Source organism: Pseudopipra pipra, chromosome 5 (genome assembly GCF_036250125.1).
Source record: "Pseudopipra pipra isolate bDixPip1 chromosome 5, bDixPip1.hap1, whole genome shotgun sequence".
NCBI classification, from domain to species: Eukaryota; Metazoa; Chordata; class Aves; order Passeriformes; family Pipridae; genus Pseudopipra; species Pseudopipra pipra.
In genome coordinates this window covers 71549255-71560288 of record NC_087553.1, presented here as the reverse complement: position 1 = coordinate 71560288, position 11034 = coordinate 71549255, and the positions used below count along the sequence as shown (strand labels likewise).

Here is an 11034-nt window from a genome sequence, read left to right as displayed (position 1 = left end):
TGCCCTGGAAGCGGATCGCGCGGGGCGGCGCAGGCGCGGTGCGGGCGCGCTGACCTTCAGCGGGGCTGTGGTGGAGGCGCCGCCATGTTCGCCCGGGGCGCCGCGGTCGTGCTGTTCCAGCCACAATGGTACCGGGACGGGCTGGTTCGGGCGCGGTGGGCACGGGGGGGCTCGTCCCGCTGGTCGGGGAGGCTCTGAGGGGTGAGGGGGTGACGGCCCTCTCGGCTGTGGGGCGCCCCGGGACGGCGGGGTCGCGGCCCTGGGCAGCCCGTGAGGGGCTGTGGGCTCTGGGTGGGGGTGGCAGAGCTGGGACCGGGAGATGAGTGCAGGGATGGAGGATGAGATTCAGGGATGGAGGGTCCGTCCGCCGTGGGTGGGGTGCGAGGGGAGCTCGGCGGGGGTGGGTAGTTGGGACAGGCAAGAGTTAAAGGACGGGTCTGTGCACGGCAGGAGACCCAGCTCTGCTCAAGGAATGGTGCAGCCTCCTCCGCTTTGTTTTAGTCGTTTTGAAAAACTAGTTTCGCTATTGGAAGCTTTTTCTTTTTTTTTTTTTTTTTTTTTTTTTTTTTTTTTTTTTTAATTTCCCCTTCCGATGCCCCCGTTTGTCTCCTGTCAATGGCGATGGATAATTAATTAATTAAATCTCCTCCTGTGCTGGGCACGGGTGAGGCCACACCTCGAGGGCTGTGTCCAGTTCGGGGCTCCTCAGTTCAGGAAGGACATTGAGGTGCTGGAGCGAGTCCAGAGAAGGGCAGTGGAGCTGGGGAAGGGTCTGGAGCACACGTCGGATGAGGAGCAGCCTAGGGAACTGGGGCTGTTTAGCCTGGAGAAAAGGAGTCTCAGGGGTGACCTTATCACTCTTTACAACTCCCTGACAGGAGGGTGTAGCCAGGTGGGGGTTGGTCTCTTCTCCCGGGGAACAAGTGACAGGATGAGAGGACATAGTCTTAACCTGCACCAGGAGAGGCTCAGTTTGGACACTGGGAGGAATTGCTTCACAGAAAGGGTGATTAAACTTTGGAATGGACTGCCCGGGGAGGTGGTGGACTCTCCATCCCTGGAGGTGTGTAAGGAAAGACTGGATGTGGCACTCAGTGCCGTGATCTATTTGACCTGATGTTGTTCCCCCATCATCCCCACATCACCACTGGCCAATCAGAGCTCAAGTCAGTCCAGCAGTTTAATTACCTAGGTAGCCTCATCTCCTCGGATGGCAAGATTGACGGAGAGATAGACAACAGGTTAGCAAAGGCATAGAGTGCTTTTGGAAAACTCCACAAAAGAGTGTGGCGTAATAAACACTTGAAGAAAAGCACCAAGATCAGTGTTTACAAAGCCATAGTGTTGTCTACTCTCTTGTATGATTCCGAATCATGGGTCATCTACCGCCACCACCTGCGTCTCCTAGAACGCTTCCATCAACGCTGCCTCCGCACAATCCTAAACATCCACTGGTCAGATTTTGTGACCAATACATCTGTTCTAGAACAAGCAGCAGTCACAAGTATAGAGGCCATGTTGATGAGAACACAGCTGCGATGGGCAGGGCACGTCTCCAGGATGAAGGACCACCGCCTCCCTAAGATCCTGCTCTATGGTGAACTTGCCACTGGCTGCCGCATGAAAGGAGCCCCGAAGAAAAGATACAAGGACTCCCTGAAACAACATCTCAGCCTTGGCCATATTGATCACCATAACTGGTCTACTCTGGCCTCCAATCGGGAGGCCTGGAGACACACCATCTATAACGCAGCTGTCTCCTTTGAGAACACACGCAGGATCACCCTCGAGGAAAAAAGGCAACGCAGAAAGAACCGTGTCTTGCAGAATACACCATCTAAGGAGTCTTTCTGCTGTGCCTTTTGCAATTGGATATGTCTGTCACGTATTGGCCTCATAAGCCACCAGTGTGCCTGCAACAAATGTGGATAGAGCCTTCCCAAATCTTCGTTCGCGAAGCCCAGCCATGATAGGTTGGGCTTGGTGATCTTGGAGGTCTTTTCCAACCTAATTGATTCTAATTGAAATTGTATAGATGGGGGAAGGAGGAAGGTGTGCATACAAACCACAGGTCAGAATGGCTTGTCCCAGCCACAGATGCTTTTTAAGAGGCAGAATATCTTGACTTTACAGCTCTGTGAAAGGGACCTGTCCTTGACAGGTGTTGGTTTGCAGGAGAACTAGTGAATTACCCTAATTTCTCCTGCATTCCTTTTTAGGGGCCAAGTCAGGAATATGGCAACGCTAAAAGACAGTAAGTACAGGTTTTGTTTGCTTTTCAGAGAGGGAAAGTGTTGCAGGAAAATCATATGTTAAAATACAATTTTGATTAGCTTCTCTTGGGTAAATTGACTGTGATACACCATAACATTGGTATGTGGCCTCCAGCCCTTCTTCTGCTAAAGAAGTGTCCTTCAGAAAAGGCATTGCTTAAGGTGGTTTTGGCACTAATTTAGATGTCATTTCGTAGTTTTACTCGAACATATTTTAAAAATAATTTTATCATATGTGCTAAATCAGATTTTTTCTCACCTTTGAGAATTAATTTAGTTTCTTTTATGCTTATTTCCTTGTGCTTTTATGCAGCATTTGGGGAAAAAAAGGTTGGCTGAATGGTTTAGTTTGATAATGGCTTCCGTAAGCCATTGCTCACAGATTTTTATGCAGGGATATTGCCTTGGAATTGTGCTTGTCTGTAGGATAACCTGTTTTGTTTTCTTTTTACATCAGTGTTTTTATGAATCTTATTTTGCCACAGCCTAAAGGGGGAAGGAAATTAACTCTGTGTCTTCATACTACGGGGTCTGCTTTTTGTTTGTTCCTTCCCCTTGTCATCTGGGAAAGATGACAATATACCTCAAATGATATGTTTGTGAAACAGGTAGATGTGGAATCAAAGAGATAGTAAACAGACTTTATGCTGGGCTAAATATTAAATAAATGCTGTATCTAGAGGAAAAAACATCTCTATTATAAAGATGAATTTGTGTTAGCCACATTCCTCCTCTTACTGCTTTCTCACTGCAAATACTGAGGGCTTTGGTGAGGTTTGTTTGTGCACTGTTTGTTTATTTATTTTTTTTCTTTAAGGAACATGGTGAAATATTTTTGGATGGCTGTTGCTGGCATTTTATTGTTTATTTTTGAGTCATTATGCCCAGAACAGCCCGTGACCTTCCACTCTTAACTTTGTAGTCACCAGGCGTTTGAAGTCCATCAAGAACATCCAGAAAATCACCAAGTCCATGAAGATGGTTTCTGCAGCCAAATATGCACGAGCTGAGAGGGAGCTGAAGCCTGCAAGGGTCTATGGAACAGGAGCTCTGGGTGAGAGAAAGCTCTTGCACTGTGGGATGTGGGAGCAGAAAAGGAGGTTTTCATGGTGGTGATAAAATGCTGAGACTTTTTAACTTTCCAGTAGTTCATTTCCAAAAGAATTTGTATCTCTAGGCCACCTTTAGTATTCCATAAAAGTAGTTTATGGAAAGTGGTTCAATTTTAAGAGTTCTAATCTGCAATTCATCATGATTTCTGATTGCTTTTTTAACTTTGTGTGGTGCCGTGGTTGTTTTTATTAGTCATAAAAGCACCACAGCTCAGAACTTCCAGACTGAATCTGTCTGTTAATGGAATTGTGTCAAATCTCCATAGCACCTACAGCTACTGCCACACCCTCTTGTGAACTCTTGTGCTGCACTTGGTTCTGGGGCACTGGACTGGCACTGTGAACTTCACTGTGTGATGACATTGATTGTGTGACATCTGGTCAGAGAAGGGGCTGGCTTTGAGTTGTTTCTTGCTCACCTCTGGTCTGATCATGTGCAAATTTGAATAATTGTGAGGGAGGTAAAATTTATCTATCCAAGATTTGCAGCCCCTTTAGAGCTGGTTTTGGTTAGAATAATGCAGAGGTGTTTTTTGAGATTTATTTGCTTCTTGGCACCCTTGAAAAACTTGACCATCATTTTTGTTTTTTCTAGCTCTTTATGAGAAAGCAGAAATAAAGGCACCTGAGGACAAGAAGAAGCATCTCCTTATTGGTGTGTCCTCTGACCGAGGCCTGTGTGGTGCTATCCATACATCCATTGCTAAAACCTTGAAAAATGAGATTACCAACCTCTCAAATGCTGGGAAAGAAGTTATGGTGGTTGGAGTAGGTGACAAGATCAGAGGTCTGCTTCAGAGGTAAAAACTGAAACCATAGAAGGGTTTATTCTGGGGTTTTGATTTTTTTCTGTGGTAGAAGTTTCAAGACTGCTTAGAAAACTGTGTTGGCATTGGCAGGAAATTGCTTTATGGGAACTGTACTAAATTCAAGTTCTTTTAAAAGAAATCTGCAAATATCCTAAAAGGGGTTTAGATCATCTGGATATTTGTGAAACTGCTGCACAGCACTATTATATTTTTGAAATAAATGTCTGGCAACTGGCACTGTTACAAGTGTGTGTTTTAATAAGCTATCGTAATTTAACTGAAAAATGGCAAAATGTCTCTCAGACCCTAATTCAGTAAAATATTTAGTTCTGAACATTCCTAATTTACAGTAGTAAGTCAGACGTGCTGCCTTGTTGTACTTCAGAGCATCCACACCTGTTCTAACACAGGTCTGTTGTTGTTGCAGGACACATGCCAACTATTTCCTGCTGACATTCAAAGAAGTGGGACGGAGACCTCCAAGCTTTGGAGATGCCTCAGTCATTGCTTTAGAGCTGTTGAACTCTGGGTATGAGTTCGATGAAGGCTCTGTCATCTACAATCGCTTCAGGTGAGATTGTCCTGAAACTGCAATGGAAAAATATCGGGTGGAAAGCTTTAAACAGCACGTTGGCCCAGTGAAGTGATATGAAAACTGACTGTGACTTGTCATCTTCACTTCTTGGTTTTGTTGTGTGTGATGAACTGTTGGTTTCCTTTTTTTTTTTCTAATAGCTGTAGTTGGAATTCCCTTTTGACTTGTGTGGTGGGTGTTGTTATATTTACAGTCAGCGTGTCATTATATCCATGTGGCATCCAAGATCTCTTCGTGAGGATTATCACAGAATTTTGTGGCATTGGAAGACCAGAAGTTGTCTATTCCAGTTTGATTTTAAGCACTCAATTTAGAGTTAGTTGAACTGAAGCCAACTATGCTGTTTTTGGGCAGGTCTGTCATCTCCTACAAGACCGATGAAAAACCAATCTTCTCCTTTGAAACTGTTGCTGGTTCTGGTAAGTAGGGAGCTAGAAACCACCAGTTATGTGCAGTGATTAATCACAGAAAAAGTGCTCTGAACATGGGAATATGGTATTAAAACACCTTAATTTGGTACATGTATCATATTTTTAACAGATGGTTTTATCTTGGCCAAGATCAGTCCAAGGCTGACTTACCAAGGTGCTGCAGGACAGGGAGGTTAAAAAGAAAGGTCATCTGAATTCTGCTTTGAAATTCTGTCTCAAGCAAGAATTGTGCATATGTAAACTCCGTCAGTTCCAATATTTTCAGCACTGAACAACCTAAGTTTGGAGTGACTTTGCATCACTCAGTAAAAATACCCCAGAACGTTTCTGCAGCATTGTATGGGAAGATTAAAAATAATACAGCAATAATGTATTTTTTCCTGGCCAGAATCTGACCCTCCTAATGTTAAATAGAATTAAAACACATAAAATACTTAGCAAAATTATAAATAGCAGAGAGGTTATGATAATACACACAATATGTGGAGAAAATCCCTTTGTGCTGCCCTAAGTATTGAAACAGCCCAGCCTCATAGTCTTCCCCATGATAGTGTGTTATTTTGCTGGAAGTAGCTTGGATTTCTCTGAGTCTGCTCTTTCATCATTTGCAGAAAGCCTAAGTATCTATGATGACATTGATGCTGATGTGCTGAGGAACTACCAGGAATTCACACTAGCAAACATCCTCTACTACTCCCTGAAGGAATCCACCACCAGTGAGCAGAGCGCCAGGATGACCGCGATGGACAACGCCAGCAAGAATGCCTGTAAGTCACTCCCTGGGTTTCCCAGGACTTCAGTAGTGCAGCAGGAAAGTACTGCCCTGCCTTTGTGTAATCCCTTGCTTTCAAAATGATAATTCTTAATTCTATTTTGAGTCTTGGTTTTTTGAGCCGGTTCAACTTGGATTCTTTTCTGAATGCATGAACTGTATTTAGTCCCTGGAAAGAGGGATTGCTGTCAGTTACATGAGAAACAAGCCTAGGTAACTGGAAGTGAAATAGCAGATCATTTAATAGGAACATAAAATACTAAACTAATCTTGTAATGGCCAGATATTCTTTGTGCTCCTCTCATGTGGCTGCTCTGAGGATTTCCTGAATTTTTATAAACCTGTAACTGCTTGTGAGCCAATGTAATTCGTACTGCACCGATTTAAGGGTGAGGAAGTGGAAACAATGGTTAAATACTTTACCACCTGTCATGCAGCAACTTGAGAATATACAAGTATTCCTTGGCAGGGTACTGGTGGCTGAGTGAAGCTGATGTGATGTGCCATTGGGCTACCTGGAACTGTAGGTATGGCTCTCTGCTGACTGCCTTAGCTTGAGAGAAAGGGGTGGTTACTTCTGTGCTTAAAAATAATTGGAAAAAAAAAATAATTGAGAAAAATCTGTCTCCTTTTGCAGAACAACAGTAACTTGAAAGAAATACCAATGGAGTTAATTGACTGTGAAATCTAATTTCAAAGCAAATGATGCATGTTTATGTTACGTTACAATGAGCTATGTCATACCCTGGTATTTCCGAGTCTGCCAGCTGTTCTGCAGATGTTTGACTCTGGTGCCTCAAGCCAAGTTCTCAGGTTACTAGACTGTCTACAGGTAGTGTTACCTGTAGGGGAAAAATGTCAAGTGCACTAAGCCCCTTGATCATTTGCAAGGGTTTACAAGACTATTTGATATTCTGTTCATACAGCTTCTCTTTATCTGTGTTTGAATACTTATTATGTGTTTAAATTCCAATCCTAATTTTTTCCAGCCGAGATGATTGACAAACTGACCTTGACGTTCAACCGCACCCGTCAAGCCGTCATCACCAAGGAGCTTATTGAGATCATCTCTGGTGCTGCTGCTCTGTGAGTACCTGTGGGGATGTGAAATTGGACCTGTCGCAGTCATGTGGTGCTTGTGTGCCAGAAAATAGGGAGGGTTAGGGCACATAGGTCCTGAAACCAAAGGGAAGGCATTCCATGGCATGGCTCCCAAGCTTTTCAGCTTGCGCAGTTCTACTAACAAGAGCAAAGTTTGGCAGTTTTTTCTGAACAGATAGAGTTAAAAAGCTGGTGAAACAGATCTTCAGCCTCAACACACATCCTTGTCTGGACAGAGTGGGGTTTTCCTCCTTTTTGACTTTCAGGGGATTTCCCCTCTCCTCAATTCTACCTGAATGTTTCCTACTTTGCCTGCTCAAACGTCCCAGTAGTGTTGAGTGGGGGAGAGCACCTGAAATGCTTTTGGATAAATCAAGTGTTCAGAAGCTGAGAGTTTGGAGGGTGGGTTTGGAAGGAGGAGGGGATTTCTGGAGTCTTTTGCTTCCAAATGTGTATTTTACTTAAGTTCAATGTTTTGCTTGTTTCCCTGAAACTGAAGTTTTGTAGAGGTGTGTGCTATGGGTTACAAACCAGTGGGTTTAAACCAGGGTTTGTAACTGCATGTAGCTCATGTGTGTTACTGCAGCAGTTAAAAGTTGGTGCTCTGTATGGAAATACGTGTGTCAATATCCTGTGTGTTTGCAGAATGTCTGGAATATGTATCATGTAGCAGTTACATGCTGTATTGTGCTCCTCACAATACATTTGTGGTCATAAAGGCGTGCATAGTTTTGCCTGAATTTGCATGAGTTGCTTCCTAACCTGCCTGTTCTGTTTTTTCTCGTAACACCATAACCAGGGATTAATCGGAAAAAGCGGTTCAGCCAAACCCAAGAGGTAAAGTTGTGACATGGAAACTTCGTTGTGTCTTAAAATTAAGAATTAACACAGAAAATCTGAAGTCAAGTGAGTGAGGAAGTCGAAGTTCAGTGGTTTTGGTCAGAAACTTTTCTTCTTGAAGAGCTGAGAAACTGCACATTTCTAGTTTGAATCTGTCTGGATAAAGAGTTCTTAATTTTCACTAATTTTAAAGAAAATATGTCCATAGTAGCATGCACCCACATTTGATATAATTTTCTGTGGGGTTTTTTTTCTGGATTATTTGACTCATTTGCAATTACTGTTTGAATTTTTGTGTAGTGCCCTGACCTTATGCAATGACTTAAAAATATCCATATGTAAGATGTTCCTAAAGATGTTTATGTAGCAAAATGAACATATTATATTGAAAATTTAAAATGGAAGGAAAAATATATTTGTTAAATAGTCTGGGAGAGAGTTAAGGCATATTAATGAGTTGAAATATTCAGATTGGAGGAGATTAACAGTTTTAAATACATGAATAAATAAATGAAAGGGTTTTAATTTGCTTCAATTTTCCTTACAGGTGAGGAGGAGCTCTTCTGAGCCTGTGGTTTAACCTGCCTGTGTCTGTGTTAACAAGACTGCTTTGTTAACTTGTGAAGAAGTGGTAAAGCTCCAGAAATCTGTAAATTCTTACAATAAATGAACTCCATGAAACAGATCCTCTTGGTTGTCTGTGGAGCAAATGCTCTTGGTGTCTAAACATCTGGGTTGGACTTCGGTGTGCTCTGAGATTTCAGTTTTAGAAGGTTGTGCTCTACATCTTGTAATGTGTCTGGCATGCAGAACATATAACTGGCTGTTCCTTTGGAAGAGTGGAAGAGATTTCCTGTCTCCACCGTGTGTTTGAATGTGCTGGTTTGTCATTGTGGTGTGGGCTGAAGGAGGAGACTGGAATAACCTCTGCATTGCACAGTTGGAACAGATCTCTCATTGGATACTGTGTTCCTACTATTTCTAGATGGTAATTTTCTATAATGAACTGATCTGATTAGGTGAATCATTTCAGGGGTTACTTGGAATACACACTGTATATTCATGGTCAGTGTGTGTATAGAAATATATATCTCAGAAGATTGGAGCACCTCTGCTCTGGAGACAGACTGAGACACTTGGGGTTGTTCAACCTGGAGAAGAAAAGGCTCTGAGGGGACCTTAGAGCCTCTTGCAGTGCTAAGGGGGCTCCAAGAGAGCTGGAGAGGGACTTTGGACAAGGGCCTGGAGGGACAGGACCGGGGGAAATGGCTTTAAATTGACAGAGGGCAGGGTTAGATTTTATACTGGGAAGAAATTCTTGACTGTGAGAGTGATGATGCACTGGCACAGGTTGCCCAGAGAGGCTGGTACTGGTCCCAGGATGGATCCTTAAGGGACACCAGTCGACTGATGCCCTTCAGAACATGGAACTGTTGATCAAACCATGAGCTTCAGGAGTTTGTTCCTGGTCCAGCTCCTGCTCTTCTGGCTGCAGATGTGAGATGTGACTGACACAACAGACTGGGCTCTTCACTGACTGATCAACACGCTACTACTGGTCTAATAAATGAGAGTTAATTTGTGAACAAATCTAATACTAGACTGCTATTATTTACAATTTTGTCCTGCACACTGATTAGTTACACACAATTACTGAGTTACAGTTGAGCACTTGTGGTATTTGTATCTACACAATCACCATTAAGAAACAGCTCTGCTGCTCCTCATTGCACCTCCCACACCACTCAGTTACTGTTACTTTTGTTTCTGGATCCTTTTTGCCACTATAGATTCATCCTTTCCCATCTTGTTAGTTTGTTTTATTTTTCCCCCAATTAAATAACTCACCCAGAAACACCTTTTCCTCATTGCTGCCAATTTGGCCACATCTGCTCCCAAACCTGATGTTTCTACTGCCCAGGCAATCTTGGCCTTAAATGTAGTTCTTATATACCTGTCTGCATACAGGTGACCTTGCAAACACCTTTCAAGTGTCTCTGGAGCCCTTCCTTCTCCAGGCTCAACAATCCTAGCTCTCCTAGCCTGTTTCCATAGCAGAGGTGCTCCAGCCCTCGAGGCATCTTTGTGGCCTCCTCTGGACTGAGTCCAACAGGTCCATGTCCTTCCAGTGCTGAGGATCCCAGAACTGGATGCAGGACTGCAGGTGGGGTCAGAGGGCAAAGCAGAGGAGGAGAATCTCCTCCCTCGACCTGCTGTCCGGTTATTTAATTAAAGGTTTTCACCAGAATCCTTAGGGTGGAGATGATCTGTCAAAGCAGGGTCATCTGGAGCAGGTGACACATCCAGGAACACATCCAGGTGGGTTTGGAATGTCTCCAGAGAGGGAAACTCCACGACCTCCCTGGGCAGCCTGTTCTGATGCTCTGCCACCCTCAGTGTAGGGAATCCTTCCTCATGTTCTGGTGGAACTTCTTGTGTTTTGGTTCATGGCTGTTGCTTCTCCTGGGCACCACTGAGAAGAGTCTGGCACCAACCTCTTGACACCTGACCCTCAGATATTTAAGAGATGTGGAGATATTTATATTCATTTATATTATATATTATAGTTATTATATTTATATTCATGTATTTATGATAAATATATTTTTATATTTATATTCACTTTAGATTAATTATAGATATCATAGAATCAAAGAATGGTTTGGTTTGGAAGGGACCTTTAAAGCTCGTCCAGTTCCAACCCAATATTCCATATTCTAATATTCCAACCCAATATCTTCTACTATCCCAGGTTGCTCCAAGCCCCGTCCAACCTGGTCTTGAACACTTCCAGGGATGGGACAGCCACAACCTCCCCGGGCGACCTGTGCCAGCGCCCCACCACCCTCACAGTAAAGACTTTTTTCCTAATGTCCAATATAAACCTCATCTCAGTTTGAAGCCATTCCCCCTTGCCCTGTCACTACATGCTCTTGTAAACTTGTCCCATCTTTCCTGTAAGTTCCCTTAGGGAAGATTAAATTTAGAGCTATTAAGATATCTATATACTCACACATTCATATTATCCCGCCACCAGCTCGCCCCCTCAGCGCCGATTTTCGGGATTCCTTGGAGGCGTTTCCCGGCCGCGGCCCCGCCCC

At 43.6% G+C, this 11034-nt stretch overlaps 1 protein-coding gene and 1 long non-coding RNA gene across 6 annotated transcripts; one reads left to right on the top strand and one right to left on the bottom strand.

Moving 5' to 3' along the window:
- The first annotated feature begins 2 nt into the window (after positions 1-2).
- ATP5F1C (ATP synthase F1 subunit gamma) lies at positions 3-8618 on the top strand. 5 transcript variants are annotated; one of them, XM_064656544.1, is made up of 10 exons: positions 3-128; positions 2220-2254; positions 3196-3327; positions 3981-4185; positions 4622-4765; positions 5144-5208; positions 5832-5987; positions 6982-7078; positions 7893-7930; positions 8481-8618. In XM_064656544.1, the coding sequence occupies exons 1-9, from the start codon at positions 85-87 to the stop codon at positions 7897-7899; spliced, it is 885 nt and encodes a 294-aa protein (XP_064512614.1). In that variant the 5' UTR covers positions 3-84; the 3' UTR covers positions 7900-7930; positions 8481-8618. The 5 variants fall into 5 exon arrangements, with proteins under 5 accessions (XP_064512614.1, XP_064512615.1, XP_064512611.1 ...); XM_064656541.1 differs by having other exon boundaries at positions 70-155; XM_064656545.1 differs by lacking the exon at positions 8481-8618 and having other exon boundaries at positions 7893-7935.
- On the bottom strand, positions 6988-11031 carry LOC135415043 (uncharacterized). Its single transcript, XR_010430949.1, has 2 exons — positions 10947-11031; positions 6988-10438 (listed from the first exon to the last, which is right to left on the bottom strand). It is a non-coding gene; the product is annotated as an uncharacterized LOC135415043 (long non-coding RNA).
- Positions 11032-11034: the final 3 nt, after the last annotated feature.